At 51.1% G+C, this 16994-nt stretch overlaps 2 protein-coding genes across 2 annotated transcripts in view; both read left to right on the top strand.

Annotated features, from left to right (window-relative positions):
• The window catches only part of PRPF6 (pre-mRNA processing factor 6), a 24711-nt gene extending 15347 nt beyond the window's left edge, over window positions 1–9364 (top strand). The window contains exons 15-21 of the mRNA XM_051803389.1: window positions 162–281; window positions 1509–1685; window positions 2476–2609; window positions 2978–3069; window positions 5091–5205; window positions 7211–7337; window positions 8106–9364. Of these exons, the coding sequence (XP_051659349.1) occupies window positions 162–281; window positions 1509–1685; window positions 2476–2609; window positions 2978–3069; window positions 5091–5205; window positions 7211–7337; window positions 8106–8258 (918 nt within the window). The 3' untranslated portion in view covers window positions 8259–9364. The remainder of the gene's footprint in view (window positions 1–161; window positions 282–1508; window positions 1686–2475; window positions 2610–2977; window positions 3070–5090; window positions 5206–7210; window positions 7338–8105) is intronic.
• On the top strand, window positions 9071–16994 carry CUNH20orf204 (chromosome unknown C20orf204 homolog). Its single transcript, XM_051803422.1, has 6 exons — window positions 9071–9100; window positions 9431–9556; window positions 14505–14639; window positions 14876–14938; window positions 15044–15196; window positions 16085–16994. Exons 1-6 carry the CDS (start codon window positions 9071–9073, stop codon window positions 16241–16243), a joined length of 666 nt encoding a protein of 221 aa, XP_051659382.1. The 3' UTR covers window positions 16244–16994.

The following is a 16994-nucleotide window of genomic DNA, read 5'->3' as shown; positions in this document are numbered from 1 at the left end:
AAGAAGACTGGGAGGAGCTTGAACTGAAAAAAAAAAATAATTAAAAAATCCTACTGTGGATTGACAAAGCTCTGATTTCAATTTTAATCTGGATCAAACGAAGGATTAAATCTGCTGTTGATTCACTGTGTGCATTTGTCTGTCATTTTGTGTTCTTGCAGGCCAACCCCAACAGCGAGGAGATCTGGCTCGCTGCCGTGAAGCTCGAGTCGGAGAACAATGAGTATGAAAGAGCGAGGAGGCTGCTGGCAAAAGCTCGCAGCAGTGCCCCCACAGCAAGGGTAAGGACATGGGGAGGGTGGAGAAGCTCAGACCACTTGGCCACGGGGGATTTGGGACGGAAGGAGGAGTTCCTTCAGTTCTGTGGCCTTAGGGATTGACCATGTGGCTCCCTGCCATTGCCTTTTGGGCCGTGCGGCCGCTTCGCTGAGCGCTTCTCCGGCGGATTGCAACACACTGTCGTGGCATGATGGGAAAAAAAGGCTAGGATAAAGTGAAGGGTTTCAATTTGTTTTTTACACAAATGGCAAAAGTCAGGAAATTCCCAGTTTACAGCTGTTTGTATAATGATTGTGTTGCATAAAAGCACTCTTGGGAAAAAGAGAGAGAAAATACTTTCACAGAAGACTCACTTATGCTTGTACTAAAGTCAGCTCTGGGGTGGTTTGGTGTTTAAACCTACACTCTTGTGTTTATCTCCAGTTACCTCTGGTATGATAAACTTTGTCAATTTTCAGCTCTTCCTACGAAAGCATTTTAACTTGTCCAAGTAAAAGAAAAATTAGTTTGATCTTTGTCCTCTCTTCCTCTCCCTCAGTTGGTGCTTCATCCTAGATCTTTTAAACTGTCCTCTTTTGCTCTTGTCAGCCAGGGAGCTTCTGCAGCTGGGGTAGAAGCTCTGATCTCAGACTTCATGCCTCTCTTGCAAGGTCATGCTGGGGGCAGTTTGTGAATGGGAAGGACAGGGATCAAAGAGTAGTGAGAGAGCCTTGAGTCTATAATGCATTTCTCACAGCTGTGACTTCCCTGCACAGCCAAAAGGAAGGCTTTGGGGGCCAGAAAAATAGATGTACCAGTTTGTAATGAGCAGGACAACAGTTACAGCCTGAAACCATAAGTAGGAATACGTGGTTTTGGTAGCTTGGATCTGAGATCAGACTGTACTGATAAATCAGGCTCAAATTTGTTAATTGGTTGTGCTCTTTGTACAAATATTCTTTCAACCCAAACCATTCTATGATTCTGTGATGATTCTGTGATGTTGCAAATGCCAGCTCTATGCAAATGTTGATCATACTGTTCCAACTCCTTTAATCTTTGCATTTACCTTTCTCTTTCTTATCTGTTCCCACTATTATTTAACCCTGATATTTTTATTTTTATTTTACTTCACACTGTAGCTAATCAATAACATTCTAATGAATGTATGAAAGTGGGAACCCACTGCTTTGACAGACTAATGGTTTTTCAGTGGCTGCTGGTGGTAAACAGCTCTGGTTTGCTCCCAGGTCTTCATGAAGTCTGTGAAGTTGGAATGGGTGCTTGGGAACATTGCTGCAGCCCAGGAGCTGTGTGAGGAAGCCCTGAAGCACTATGAGGACTTCCCCAAACTGTGGATGATGAAAGGACAAATTGAGGAACAAAAAGAGCTGGTAGAGAAAGCACGGGAGGCTTATAATCAAGGGGTAAGATGGATATGCAGGTTTGCTTTATGCTTCTGGTGTGGAGACATGTCTGTCTTTGAATCCAAATGGGGAGCCAAAGAGATGATTTCTGTTCATTCTGTCATTGGTTAAAACAGTAAAAAAACCATAAAAATTAGGACCTTGAAATAAGCAGCAAGAATTTCTCTTATCCATTATCCATGTGCAAAATTCACTTTCTTGCTTGAGTTTGCTGTATGTCTGAGTCCTCTCAGGTAGGAAAAAAGGAAAAAAAGGCATTGCACAGTAATTCTCTAAGACCTGTAAAGACTAAAAGCAGAAGTCTTAAAAGAAAATCCTCCTCACCTGCTCTTAGATACACACAGTGAAAGGAGGTGACCTACAGAGCACTCCTGTCTCTTTTAAATGGTAATTGGTGTCCTTGGATATGAATGCTCAAAGTCAGACAACCATCAAAGTAATTTGGACACAGGTTTCTGCCAGAGTCGGTATTTTAATTACTTCCTGCACACTCTGCTGTGGTTTGGGGATGTATGAGAGCCCTCTCTCTCCAGAAGCACAGATTTAAGGGAGGTGTGTTCTTTCTCCTGCTGCTGGGATAGCTCAGTCAGGCTTAATGTTGACCCAATTGTTTTGGATACAGGATAAACTTGACTTCTGTGCTGTAAAAATAATTGGAGAAATTTGAGTGACAACTTTGTCTCTCTTCTTCTAAACTCTCCAGGAGGATGTAGATAGGGAATTTCTTTGCTATAAGGGTGATAATATTCTTTTCAAATCTACCTATTACCGTACTTTTTTTTTTAAACAGCTGAAGAAATGCCCCCATTCCATACCCCTGTGGCTTCTCCTGTCCAGGCTGGAGGAGAAAGTTGGGCAGTTGACTAGAGCAAGAGCCATCCTGGAAAAGTCTCGCCTGAAGAATCCAAAAAATCCAGATCTCTGGTGAGTTGTGTGGAGATTAACTGAATTTGGGCTAAAAATTTAATGCAGTCTCCAGGCCAGCTATTTCACATCTGCTCAGCCATTTGAGCCTGGAAGTTTTTTTCTTTACTGATAGTTGTAGTGCACAAAGCTTGCAAACCCAGGGCTGTTTCTTTTCTGTTGCAGTCCCCTTTTCAGATTGTTTTTGATCTGAGCCATTATGGAATAAAAGTCACGCTTATTTTTAGATGGGAGAGGAATGGGAAGATGTCAGTCACCTACACTTATTCGGAATATGGGCAGATGTTTGCAGTTTCCAGTGACTCACAGTTTGTTTCTCCCTAGTGAATATGTTGTCATAAATATCATCAGAGTCTCTTCCCTCCCAGGTTGGAGTCTGTGCGATTGGAGTACCGAGCTGGGTTGAAGAACATTGCAAACACTCTGATGGCCAAGGCATTGCAAGAGTGCCCCAATTCGGGTGAGCTGGATCTCATTTCTACCTTAAACATGGTTGTTTTGCCCAGTTGACAGAGACACATCTTTTCCTGAGATGTCCTTTCTGGCCAGGTCTCAAAATATAGTGTTTCAGAGAGGTGTCAGCCACCCTTCTGCAAAGAAAATGTTGAGGGGTTTTGTGAATAATCACACTTGCTTTGTGCTGTCTCACACCAGAGGGGTCACAGGTTGTGTTGTTCCATTTTTTTCTGCAGTATCCAGTGTATTATTACATCTGTGGTCCACAGTTTGTCCCCAGGTCTCCTGTGAAAGCATCTTTGGATAGGGGCTAGTTTTTCTCTGAAGCTGGTAGAAGTCTGCCAAGGTTTAAAATTAAAGAAAGACACTTGAGTGTTTGTAGTTAGGAAGTTCAGTGGTAAAGGAATGGTGTTTTCCCTGTCTCCTGGGAGTACATCTGGCCTTAGGAGATTCCCAGTTGCCAGTTTGCCCATGCTGGTTGCACCACTGTGAGTTTAATAACTTGTGGTGGCAGCAAATTTCAGTTGTAGTCATAATTAGGGGATCATGTACCATAAACGTTCAGTCCTGGGTTTTGATTATTTTAGCTCATGTAAGAAAAGGCTAATAGGTCATATAATGTAAGTCAGTTGGTTCTAACCAGCAGTGGAAACATTTGCCTTTTGGGATGGGAGGAGAAAGTGCCGAATGTTTCCCTGTTTTGGGGGAGAATTGCAGGAGGACTTAATTATTTAAACATGTTGACACCTTTGGGGAGATGTCACATAACTACAAATTGTAGTAACTTACTGCAGGGCAAGCCGGCTTAGCTTGCCTTCAGGCTAGGTTTTGAAAGGTGTTTAATTGATGGCTGCCTAATCCCAGTGAAATAATAGGGAATTAAGTGACTTTTATGACATGATAAACTCACTGCAAGCTGCTCTCCATGCGAGTGGGTCACCAAAGCACCACCCAAACCCTGCTTTGTTTTGTGAATGACCTAATGCTTAATGAGTGTTTGCCACCGCAGGCTCTTTTACAGATCTTGCCTGTTGCTATGGAAATGGGCAGCAGGATCTCAGTTTTTGTTTAAAAAAATTGCTTCCAACTTTATCTTAAACCTCAACAAGAGAATTGAAGCCTGCAGGAGTTGGCTCGTTGGCCACCTGCAGACATGTAAACCAGAGGTTTGTGTCCACTGATTGCTGAATTGATTCCTCATGGCTTATGGCTGATGTGGACAGGCTGTACAAAGAGTAAAATTGAAATGTAGTGGTGTTTGTGATCCTATATATAAAGAGCAAGAAGAGGAGAGTTCCCCTCCAGTCTGTCACTGCCGTCATCAAAGCTCACGTGTGTTCCCGTGGTGCCGTTTATGGGAAGCGAGAGCACTTTGAAAGAGTCCTGGCAGACACCAGCTCTCAGGCTTTGCTTTGAAGTGATCAGGTGTGGCTGGCTGACATGAGAAACTGCAGATTTCATGCTCCCCTGAGCATATTTCCTTCCTTGCTTTTGGGAGTGACAGGAGCTAGGGATTAAACCCACCTTTCCTGGACATACTCTGTCCTTCATCAGAGTGTGCAGAGCCAGCATCAATAAGACTGTGGTGCTGTCCAGCATCCTTGAAACTGCTCCCAAACTGTACTTTGCACCTTTTGGGACTTCTGCCACTTCAGTTTCCTGTTCAGACAGGTGGATACCTTTCCCTTTGGAAACACAGGTTTGCCCTTCCTGTTCCAGAGTTTGTAGCGTCTCACACTTTTCACTCAGTGAAAAGCCTGAGCTCTGGGTTAGGCAGTGCTGGAGCTGCAGGAATTATGGCACTGAGGCCTTCAGAGCTGAAGGTCCAGCATTGTGCACGCAGGAGCTAAAAATTCAGAGTACTGAGTGAAGGGTCTTCGTGGAAAGAGGGATCTGGGATGAGGTTGGGGGTGGATAACCACCGGGATGGGGGCCATAGTGCTGCTTGTGTTAGAGAGCACTGATGGCAGAGTGGGGAGGGTTAATCTCTAACACTAAACAATCTTCCTACTTGACTTGATTAAGGAATCCTGTGGTCAGAGGCAATTTTCCTTGAAGCGCGACCGCAACGAAAGACCAAGAGTGTGGATGCTCTCAAGAAGTGTGAACATGACCCACATGTCCTGTTGGCTGTGGCCAAGTGAGTTCCTCTGCTTGATGCAGTAAAAATATCCATGTCTGTGTGTGCCTGCATCCAGGATGAATCACTGCACTCCAGCACAGCCATGTGATCCTGGCTGCAGCAGCTCTAATAAGTCCCAAAGCAAGGAGCAGCTCTCGAGCTGTCTCCTAGTAACTGTGCAAATCTCTCCCTTGATTCCAAGCGGGGGATGTCAGCCCTGCCCTCGGGCTCTTCTGGTGGGTCTGGGACTGGCACAGACAATAATACACTCACACAGAGCCCTTTGCCAGTGCAGGGTATTGGCACCCTGCAGACTGCTTTCTTTCTGTCCCTTGAAAGGGATTTCATTGTGCTGTCAGGTGAACTAGGCTTAATTAAGTGGTTTAGGATGTGACTGAAGTATTTATGAAAATAAGGACATTTTTTTTACTGGTTATTTTTCAAGTTTTATGTGACTGACTGTATATTTTTCATCCTTTCTCTCTATCCTCGATTCTGTCAGGTGTTTTTTTTTTTTTAATTCTGAGCTAGATTCTGTGCTGCTCCTGAATTTCTGCCATGCCAGTGTTCTTCAGTTGTGGCCCTTCCCAGAATTCAAACCACCAGCCATACTGTAGTTTGCTTCTCTGAAATGGGAAAATGATCTACTAGGATTTCTCTTCTTGTCTAGATTGAGTTGTGAGGCTTCCAGTGATGAAAACCCACTATCAGAATTGACTCTTGCCATATCCTTCCTGCTCTGATGTGTGAACAGCTCTACAGCAGCTGTGATGGGAACAAACTTAACTTTTCTCTCTTTGTGAAAAGCGGAAGAGGTTAAAGCAGGAGGCATTTTGCTCAAAGTTGCCCAATTCTTTCACAACTCTATTTTATAAGCCAAAGAAAACTGTAGGATACACTCCAGTGACTGCAACACTGGGTTCTGCCAGATCCTGACAGCTGACTTGTTCAGCTTTAGCAGCAAGTGAGAAAAATGTTAACTTTTGCTTTATGGAAACTGCTCCCAGGCCCCTTCTGGTGCAACCTCAGGCAGTTTAACAGCTAATCCCAACATAAACAGCTTCCACCTCCCATCACGACTTGCCTGTAGGTACAGAGTGTCACACATCTGTGAAAAACTTTTGGTAAATATATTGCTGAAAATGGCCACTACTTGCAGGTGTTAAGCCTCTGCTATCATTGTTCGTGCTCTTTTAAATGACAGTTTATTTAACACGGAACAATCAAGAGTATTATAGGGCTTAAAAACAATCACATAAGCTGTATAATTTTATGACTGGCTAAGCTCTTTATGAGGGCTGGCTGATTTGATAAAGACCTTATAGCTCAAATGAACTCTTTAATGCAAAGGAGTGAAACCAAGAGACTCAGCTGGTTCCAACACTGGGGAGAAATTTCAGTGTTCACCCAGTGCCTGGATGAAATGGCAGCAGTGGGGCAGGTACCAGGCTGGGGTTTGAGTGCAGAAGCTCCGTGCTCGTCTTTCCTTGGAAAGTGGGGCTGGCAAGGCAGGTCTGCTCCACTGGAGCAGGCTGTGTGGGTGTGAGCGTGTGACCACACAGCAGGCAATTACCAGCTTTCAGAAGTTATTTAATTGTTAGATGCTAAAACTGACTTGAAATGCTAAGAAATTGGAGGAGTGGGAATAGATGTAGGCATGCGATCCTGTCTTTTTCCACACGAAATCTGGAACAGCAGAATTAAAGCCATTGAGTTAGGAAAGGTTGAGCTCAGTAATGCTTCCCCTCTCAGGAGAGTCTGTCTCTGCCCGGGGCTAAGTAATCCTCTGAGTTATTCTGCCTCACTGCTGGGCAGTGAAGAGGAAGTGCTGGTTGTTCTTTTCAGTCCTCTCATCGCTTCTCAGTGGCAGGATGGCCTGCAGATGCCTAAAAATCTGCTGTTTCCTTATGGAGAGAGCAAAAAATTGGAATACTCGTAGAGCCTTTAGGTTGGAGTGCTTGTGGGTTGGCATCTTCCTCTAAAGTGAGGCTATTTGTCAACTCCCTTTTGCTTTTCCCAACAGGCTTTTCTGGAGTGAGCGTAAAATAACCAAGGCCAGAGAGTGGTTCCACCGGACAGTGAAGATCGACTCGGACCTGGGGGATGCCTGGGCATTCTTTTACAAATTTGAGCTCCAGCACGGCACAGAGGTGAGTGTGTGCCTGGGAACAGGCAAGGCAGCAGCAATCCCTGGCTGATGTGGGTTGCCCAGCCCTGGTATTGCTGTGGTGCTGGGCTGAGCATGCTGCTGCTGCTTGCGTGGTCACAGGTGAGGCTGGCTGTCACGCCTGGTCATGAATGAGCATGAACAGGCCTGTGTGGTGGCTTTTAAAAGGTGCTGTCAGTAGCTGAGCTGTCTTTCAGACTGCTTTGCTCTCCACAGTCGTGCTGGCTCGTGCAAAAATCTCTGAAATCAATCTTCTTCCTGTAAAACACAGCCTTGCTCGGAGGAGATTGTGCTGGAATTGTGATGCCGGGTTTGTGTAAGTGGTGCTGTTTCTCCCAAGTGTCAAGTGCAGGTTGCATGTGAGCACAGCCAGAGGAACAGCCTGTTCTGATCTCTTACGGCAGTTTTTACTGCCTGATATTCCTGAAATGATGGGGGTGTTTATCTTCTGACTTCAGAGAGACCTCTCACTTGACAGAGCTCCTGCAGGCGGTAACGCACAGGAAGTTTCTGCTGCAGTTTCTCTGCTGTAGCCAAAACTTGCTCGGCTGTAACTTGGCCAGTTTGTTCAGCCAGGCAGGAGAGTTGCTGCTTCTGAATTTTGACTGGGGCTTCCATATTGCCTTTGAAAATAACAGACCCCAAACCTCACCATAAGCTTTGGAAGAGTATTTGAATCAGGGAGGGCTGTTAAATTTTTGGTTCCATGCTAGAACAAACGAAGACAAACCATCGTTTCTCTTCCCTGTAGGAACAACAAGAAGAGGTGAGGAAGCGCTGTGAGAACGCTGAACCTCGCCACGGGGAGCTCTGGTGTGATGTCTCCAAGGACATAGAGAATTGGCAGAAAAAGATCGGAGAGATTCTCGTGCTTGTGGCAGCCAAGCTTAAAAATACCTTCTAGAGTGTGCTGGCCCCAGCTGCCTCAGTGGACTCTGTAGGACTTCCCTGCTTGTGGTGCGTTGGTCCTCACAGGAGCACAGATTTTGGAGAACAGGAGATGTGTGGCGATACGAAGGAGCTTTCTCCCAGAAGGAACAGCTCCTTCCTTCTTTCCTCAGCATGACCATCAGCTTCTGCAGCACATCAGAGCATTGTTGCTAGTGTCATGTAGGAGACACAAGCAGTCTTGTGAGCCTCTGTTGGCAATTCCATGTTGATTCCTGATTTCCCCCCTGCAAACACAAGCTTTAATTAGCGCTTGTATGGATTCTGGTACGTGGCAGTCCCTCTGCTCTCAGCCCTGGCATGTGTTCCCTGTCCCCCTTTAGTGTTTGACCCATCTGAGGCTGGTTCCTTGTCAGCAGATCTGGATTGTTGCTGTTGGAATACACTGAGTGTTCTTGAAGGAGATGAGTGGAGTTTGGGGACCAGCCCAGCAGCACCAGGAAAGGTCTGGGCTGGTTCCTCTTCTTTAGCTGGTTTAGCTTGGTCTCCTCTGCTGACAAGCTGCCACACAGCTCTGAGATGTTCCTTCAAACTGAGCAGCTGGAGCATTTTGTTGTATTCAAAAGCATATTTTTAGACAACTTTTCCTCAATTTTTAAATGTAAATGATAAACCTTATTCTTTTAGGTGTCTGAGTTCATTAAGCACAGTTTTAAAGTAACAAGGCAAAATTCAGCAATCCTTGAAAGCCCTTTGAAGGAAGAACCTTTATTTAGAGTCGTTGGGAGACTGTGAGCTGTTGCACAGCCTGTGGTTGAGGGGTGGGAGATGGCTCTCTTCAAGTGCAGATGGAAAAAAGTGAACTCATTATAGGGAGAGCTTTGTGTTTGGGACCCTTTATACGCTGTCTTCAATTTTCTACACTTGTGATCTGTACTATTTCTACCCCAAACCCCTGACTTTCTTGTGATCATAGAATGAGAAGCTGTACTGTCTTACATGTGAGGATATAGCAGCAGTATCTGGGTCTGTGGATGTGTGTTATCCCATGTATTTAGTTGGAGGAGAAACTCCCTTATTGTTGGAAAATATGTATAAAATACAGCTTGTTTTTTTTGTTTCCTTCTGTTCTCTTTGAGCGTGGTCTCGCCCTTTGACTCTGACTGGGAAGAGTGGGTCTGATAGCAGAAACCTTTGGACTTATCAGGCTCCCACCACTCTGGGAAGGTGCCTGCCTGTGGTGGCTGCACCAGGCTGGGCTACAGCCTTTTGCCAAAACGGAGATGCCCATCTCTTAACGCTGGAGCAGAAACGGTTGGTCTGGAAGCAAAAGCCTGTTTTTCTTTGGGTCCATAACGGAAACTCTTGTGCTTTCTTTGGAATAGCTGGTGAAAGGGTGTAGATCACGGATGTCCTGTGGAATTGTAGTTCTCCAAAGGTGAGTGAGAGGCGGTGGGAGTTGAGAGACTCTTGCTCAGGGATTTTGTGCCATCGCTGTCATCCTTCTGGTGAGTGGGATCATAGAGAGTGGAGGAGAGTTTGGGAAGGGGAACAGAGATTATGTGAGAAGGAGAGGGTAGACATGGGAATGGAACATGACTGGACAAGGATTCAAGACTGAGGCAGAAACTGCAGGATAAAAGCAAGTTTAAGAATAGTTTTCAATGTGTGCTGTCCTTCAACCCCTTGTGTTCCTCACATGGCTGCTGCTCTGGGAAGGCAGTATGGCATTTTGATTCCTGGTGTAGTGTTGTGCTGGGGAAAGCTGGGTGCCTGTGGTGCATAATTCCCTCTGCCCAGCCCTACTGTTGGTTGGTGGCTGCAACGTTGGGATGGGAAAGGGCAGTGGAAATGCGATGATGTGGCTTTTCTTGCTGGAGAGATTCCTTACTTGTGTTGGGAGCATCTCCCTTGAGCCAGATACCCTGTGTGTGCCCACCAAGGTGATCCACATGCTTCTCCTGCCCCTTGCTTAGGTGGCTGCACCACATCCTGTAAGGACTTGTTGGGAAAGTCTACCTAGAAGCCCTGTGATGGAGAAAATGCACAAGGAGCAACCTTGTCTAGGGGAAGATGTCCCTGCCCATGGCAGAGATGAGCTTTCAGGTTGTTTTGGACCAAACTGGTCTGGGATCCTGTGGCTTGCTTGGGAGTTGCTCCTTGTGGGTGGTGGGAGAAGAAATGGTTTCCTAGTGCTGTGTACACACCTCCAGATGTGGAAGCCCCAAGCAAGGGGCCCTGTGCCACCTCCTTGCAGCACCAGGATCCTTTGGCCACCTGCTCCTCCTACCTGCAGCTTCCCTTTCCCTTGGCTTACATTCCTTAGCTTCGGGATTATGTTCTTTAGATAAACATAATCAAGATCATCAGTCTTAGAACCTTTTTATGTTTGTAGATGTCTTGGTGGTTTTTGAGTGGATTATGGCACCCATGAATTTTAGCTATTATAAAGAGCTCAATAAAGAAGTTATATGGGTCCTGTCCTGGTGGAATGCTGCTCTGCGTGGTAGGTCCCACTTCCCAGGGAGGAACGTTCCTGGCAAGCTGAGCAGAGCTGGATTATTCACCATTTGTTCTACCTCTTACTCAAACACCCGTGTTCCACACCTCAGAGAAGCTTTGTTGATGTCGGATCATTTTTTCCCCAAATCAATCGAAATTGACTCAGGGCACTTTCTGTGTCTGGGCTGGGTGAATACAGAGGGGAAGGAGGAGAGGGGCTTTGGCTGGAAGCAGAGAGACACCGTTCTTGTTCGTTAGTTTAGGGGAATCGCTCTGGACAGTCACTTCTGCTGTAGGTGGGTGCGGTTGTGAGTGTTCACCCGCTGCCGACTGTGACTCCAGAGTGAAACGATCACCCCAACAGAAATCGAAACTGTGGTGGTTTGCGGCAAAACATGCAGCCCCAGCCCTGCCCGGGGTAGGGACACGCGTGGGTTGGGATCCCCGGGTGGGTGCGAGCGGGGGGTGCTGGCTCTGCCGGCCCCTCGGGGCAGGGGGACCCTCTCCCACCCTGCGCGGCTGCCCAGCGGGAGCAGGACCCGACCCCGCAACCCGGGCACGACCCGCTCCTCTCTGCGCTCCGCCGGTGCCCGGGGGGGCCGGGGCGATGCCTCCCCCGCGGGGGCCGGGGCTGGGCCGGCGGCGGTGCCGTGTCCCGTCCCCTCCCACCGTGGAGCCAAGTTCAAACCGCGGGCCCCGGCGGAGCGGGACGCGGGGCCGGGCCGCGCTCCCCGGGGCCGCCGCAGGGGCCGCGCCCGCGGGGCTCCATGGTGAGTGCGCCGGGACCCCCCTTCTCCCCGGAACCTTCCTCCTCTCCCGGACACCCTTCCCGAGACACTGCCGCTGGACCGGAGTCCCCCGCACCGCCGGGATGGGGTCGGCTCGGCCGGGGTGGGACCTGTCGGGAGTTGGCTGATTCTCCTGGGATGGGGCTTGGACCGAGCGGGAGAGAGGCTGGTCCGGCCGGGAAGTGGCCCGGACTGGTCGGGATGGGACCAGACCAGCTGGGAAAGGGGTTGGAGCAGTCGGAACGGGACTGGCCTGTGTCAAGATGGGGCTTGGATCCGGCTGGGACAGTCGCGATAGGATGGAGCTGGGAGGCGGTGAGGAAGGGGCTCTGATCCGGCCGGGAAGGCTCGCCCAGCTGGGACCAGCCTGCTGTGCCTGGGATGAGGCTTGAATTTGGCTGGAGTGGATCTTGTACCTGTCTGGGATGGGGCTTGGATGGGGCTGGTCCCAAGGGGGGACAGGGAGGGTCTGTCCCTGCCCCAAGCTGTAGCAGGTGCTGGGGCTCTGGGTGGTGGCTCTTTTGGTTAGGAGGGTGTTGGGGTCAGGGTCCATTTGGCTGGAAGGACCTATAGATCCCCGTGGGGTCCCCAAGCTGGCTGCAGGCATTGCCCCTCATTGCCCCACTGGCTGGGACTGGCATGAGTGCCACCAGGAGCTGCTCTATCAGTAATGGTGATTTCCCTTATCTCCTCATGTTTGCTGGAGGATTAGAGCGAGGAAGAGATTAGCTGTACTTGTCCTGCTCCCGTGCTTCCCCAGGCTGTTCCTTCTCTGCCAGTCTCCCCCAGGAAGGGATGTGCCACCTGCCTGTAACTTCTTGCTGTAGGATGGGGGCAAAGGGAGAAGGAATAACCTTAAATCAACTGTTGAACTTCTCCTCCTCCATCCTGAAGGGTGGGAATCCAGGAGCAGGATTTGTAAGCTTGGTCTCTCCCTGCATTTGTCACTTGTCACTGCTGCTTCCCTGCTTTCTGTGGGGCGTGGGAAACACCTCCAGAACCCTCTGAGCTCCTGCCCCACCTACTTCATGGGCTGCTCTGACTGTGCTTTCTCCCGTGCTGAGGTCTGAGCCCAGTGCCAGGCTTGGCTGCCTGGGAGTGCTGGTGTGCTTTCTTCTGGAATTGGGTCCCAGTTGCTTAATAAGCCACTTCAGGGGTCATTCCTAGTTAAATGGTGAAATTGCATGGCCTTGTCTTCCTGGTGGAGGAGGCTTCCGGAGAGCAACCCTTAGACTTTGGACAGGGTGTCCTCATGGAAGCAGCGCTCTCCTTTGGTGTCCTTAGGGATTATACCCTTGGCTCTCTGCTGAATCACCTCTGGAGCAAGATCTCTTAGTGGGTTTGCAGGGAACAAAGGCAGCAGCACAAGGAGGCTCTTCCCTGGCCTTCCTGGTCCCTGGATGGAGCCCAGCATGGCTCTGCTGGAAGGTGTGTGCTGATTAAGGAAACTGAAGAGCCCAGTGGGATTTGTACCAGTTGCACATGGATTTGCTCATCTCCTCACACGCCCTTGTGCTCTGAGGTAACAGCTGTGCCCGTGGGTTCCCAGGCTTACACTGTGTTGGGTTGTGCCTCGTGTTAAGATCCAGTCACTCCTGCTGAGCTGTGGGAGAGTGGGAAAAAGGTTTCTCACCCTTTTGGAGCCAGGTCCAGCCTGGCATCAAGTGGAGAGCACGGAGCAGATGCAGGTTTTACAAACCCTCCAGCTTCCCACTGTAGGACAGGATGGATGGAGGCTGCCTGGGCTTGGAATTCAGTGAGGGAAATTCTTCCTTCTGGCTTCTCAGAGCAGAAGGTAAAGCTGAGAGCCAGAGGTGGCTGGGGGAGGGCAGTGACCCTCCGAGCTGTGCCGTGGGGCAGCAGGTGCTGGCTGCAGGCAGAGTTGCGGCCCCTTCCTCTCGCTCATACTTTGGCTGCGGTGCAGGGGTTGCATATTTGGAAGGAGCTGAGCTACCTTCTGCCTGCCCAGACCTGACAACCACGGGGGGGGGGGTTGTTTGGAGAGGGTTGTGTTTGGGGGGGGCTTTTCCTGACAATGTGAAATGATAGAAATGCCAGGCCGGGGCCGCAGTGCTGTGCCATCGCTCAGTGATGTGGAGACGTGGTGAGTTGTTGAGCTTCTTTCTTGGCAGAGATTTTGGGCTCCCCATGCTCTCCCCTGCTGTGGGGCTGCTCAGATATCCCTGGTCTTCGTCACTTGAGCTTGTGCTGGCTTTTTTTCAAAGCCTTGGAACTTATCTCTCAGAGGGTCCATCCCCACCCTCCCTGTGCCCCTCCGCCAGCTCAGGTATCAGCGCTTGGGGTTCCCCTGGCTCAGCAGCAACCAGGATGTGCTGGCAAGGGCAGGCACTTATGCTGCTTCTGTCTGGCTAGTGGTGAGGGCACCTGGGCCTGGGATGAGTGAGAGCTGTGGGGGAGATGGAGAAGTGTTGTAATAATTCCATCCGTGCAGCAGAGGTGTGGGAATGTCCTTCCGAGGTTGTTTGAATCCATTTGGGTACAGGTGTCGATGTTGCTGGTGGGCCCCAGGCAGCTCCTGCCTCCCATTCCTCTCCGAGGAGCAGGACACATCCCTCTCTGCTCCCTTTGGGTTTTGGTGGTTGAGGTTCTGGCCTTGAAATGCCACAAGCTGGGGACCTACTGGAACCCTGTTGGGACAGAGAGCTCAGGGATGAGTCCCATAGAATGACACAGGTCCCTGGCATAGTACTGTACCAAGAACTTAGCTGGTGGCACCAGAGAGAGCTCTGTGTGTGCCATGGGCAGTGCTGCTGGGCTGGGCTGAAGGTGGAGTAGTTTCCCAAGGGCTTTGCTCCAAGTGGAGATGGCTTGTCTGGGAAGAGACAGTGGAGGCTCCTCCAGCACACCCTGTGTCTTCAGGGACAGGTCTGATGGGGCTTGTGACTAGGAGCTGAAGGCAGAGCCTGGAGCATCCCTTCATCCCTGTCTGACTCTGAGCCCTTCCCTGGCAGATTTTCCCCCGGGCTCTCTCCTCTGCTGTTCTGCTGCTCCTGCTCGTGGCTGTGCTGAGCAGAGGCAGGAGGTGCAGCATCGCCAAAATCCTCCAGCAGTACCACGCCGTCATCTTCCATGAGATCCAGAACCTGGTGAGCCAAGGGCGGGTGTCTGCCTGGGTCCCCAGCCCTGGCTCTGGGGAATGCTGCTGAGCTGGATGCAACCCTGCTGTGGGATGTGGGGAGGGATGAGCTTGGAAGCTTAATACGGAGCTGGCTGCTTTGCCAGCAGTACTGGGGAGGGTGTTGTGTTTAAATGGGTAATTCTTGCCTCAGGTGGGAGGCACCGATCCTGGGGGGTGCTGGATCTTCTTGCTTTTTTTCCCCAGAAAAACCTGAGTGGGTCGGTGCACAGGAGCGGGAGGGCTGGGCCGGCTTGTCGTTCAGACAAGGTGAGCACTGAGGGACCTGGGTCTGGGGTGTGGCATGGGCTGAGCCCCCAGGGAACCACAGAACCCCCCTTTCTGCCTGGGGCCATGTGCCTCTCTCCTCTCCAGGACCAGAAGATCCTGCTGTCCATCTACAACATCAGCATGTCCCTGAGGGAGGTGGGGGCTGGCACCCTGCACAGCCATGAGGAGCTGGCAGTCTGGAAGGTGGCCAAGAACACTGACTTCGTGCTCCGGGAGAACTGCAGGAAAATCAGCAAGGTGGGAGCCCTCTCCTTCCCAGCCACCCCAGTGGCCCCCAGTTCCCCAGGGCTGTGGGCAGACCCTGCCCCACTGAGTGCTCTCATGCTGCCCATGAGGAGGCTCCAGGCTCTGCCTGCAGCATCCCGGGAGCTGGGGGATGCTGATGGCACATCCATCCTGGTGAGCTTTAGACTGGCCAGGGAGGCAAGTCCAGCTGTGGCGGTGTGGGACGGGCTGGTAGCGTTTTACCACCAGCTCTCAAGTGGGTTTTTCCACCTGTGCCATCATGCCATGGCTGATGAGGAACACAAGACCTTGTCCTGTCGGGATGCTCACCCAGTGGGTGCATCCACTCAGTTCTGCTCTTGCTTCTGGGCGCACATAGGCAGGAACTGGGATTTATCCCCAGAGGGCTGGGTTCCCCTGGCATCCCCAGGGCTCTGTCGGGGAAACCCCATCCAGGAGGATCCCTATGGCAATCCCAGCAGCTCATTAACCAGCAGGAAAACCCCGGGGCAATGAGGCACTAGATCCTGCCTTCCATCTCTGCCTGGCCCTGGCACAATGCTGGGACTGTCCTCCCTGCCACTGCTGGGGACATCCCCTGGGGACAACCCTGCCTGGTGTCTGCTGCTGTGGGATGGAGCTGTTGCTGCTCTGGAAACCTCACTTGGTGTCTGTGGGTGTGCTATGGGGTGAACGCTGCTGGCTCAGGTGGGGACAACCACCCCTGGGGACCCCTGGGGACTTGGGACCATGTCCTTGCCATGACCATGGGCAGTGTGGCCACCTCAGCCTGCAGTTCTGCCCACGCAGACCCCACATGTGGTGACTTTTGTCCCCTGACTAACGTCTGTGTGACGGTGGGGGGGATTTCTGCTCCCTCCCTCGGCACACCGCCCGCAGACCCCGTTGGGCAGCACCCCGGCACAGCCCCGGCGCGGGGGACCCGGCCGCAGGAGGAAGCAGCTGCGGGAGATCGGGAGGAAGGCGGACAGGCTGGCGACCTGCTGGGAGAAGCTCTATGCCCTGCACGCACCCCACCAGGCACCCCGGCGCTCGTAGGGACACCCTCGCCACGCGCGGGAGGGACGCGCTGCCCCGGCACCGGCTGCCGGTGGCTCGTTTGGGAACCTGGGACAAACTCAGCCCTGAGGGCAGCGGCGTTGCTACCGGCAGATGCCCGAGCTGAATTCATCCTCCTGTTCCAAGTGGTGCCCAGGGACCGGCTCCATCTCCCGTGGTTGGGGCTGGCAGGTTGGTTTGCTGCTGTGGGACGGCTGCGGCAGGAACCTGGAACACCAGAAACACTGGGAAGAAGGGGAAGCACTAAATACAGAAGGTGAGGTGTGGATTCTGCAACGCTCCTGGGTCTGCAGCACCTACTGCTCTCTTGGGGACAATGGTTGCATTTTGGGGCAGAAAGAGGACATGTGGGGACACGGCTCTGAGGGCTTTGCTGGAAGGGGGACTACAGTGCACCCACAAGGCTCTGAGGGTGGCTGGGCTGTGGAGAGGGGCATGTGTCCCTGTGGTACTGCTGGGACACACAGAGCAACTGGGCACCTGCAGTGGACAGGGAAACCGGGGTGCATCACTGGGCACCTCAGGAAACCTGGGTAGTGCCAGTGTCCTTGGATATACAGAAAAATCCTAGGCAGGTGCTGGTGTTCAGGGCCAAGGCTCAGCCTTTGGGACAGGCAGCACTGTGGGGGGACCTGGCTGCTCAGCTCTGCAGGTGCCCCAGCAGGGAGGTGATGGTGGGATGTGGGGTTTGGTGAGCTGAGGACCATCCTCCCTTGTCACCATGCTCTGC

This window comes from Manacus candei, unplaced genomic scaffold (genome assembly GCF_025592945.1).
Source record: "Manacus candei isolate 608988 ecotype Guabito, Panama unplaced genomic scaffold, ASM2559294v1 h1tg000057l, whole genome shotgun sequence".
NCBI classification, from domain to species: Eukaryota; Metazoa; Chordata; class Aves; order Passeriformes; family Pipridae; genus Manacus; species Manacus candei.
Note: the sequence above shows the minus strand (reverse complement) of the source record. Positions and strands in the feature narration are given on the sequence as shown.

Excerpts from the sequence above, each read along its gene's own strand:
- CUNH20orf204 (XM_051803422.1), top strand. The coding sequence starts at position 9,071 with ATGGCTCTCTTCAAGTGCAGATGGAAAAAA. Across the intron at positions 9,557-14,504 it reads TTAACGCTGGAGCAGAAACG|ATTTTCCCCCGGGCTCTCTC; the intron begins GTTGGTCTGGAA and ends CTTCCCTGGCAG. Across the intron at positions 14,640-14,875 it reads TCCATGAGATCCAGAACCTG|AAAAACCTGAGTGGGTCGGT; the intron begins GTGAGCCAAGGG and ends TTTTTTCCCCAG.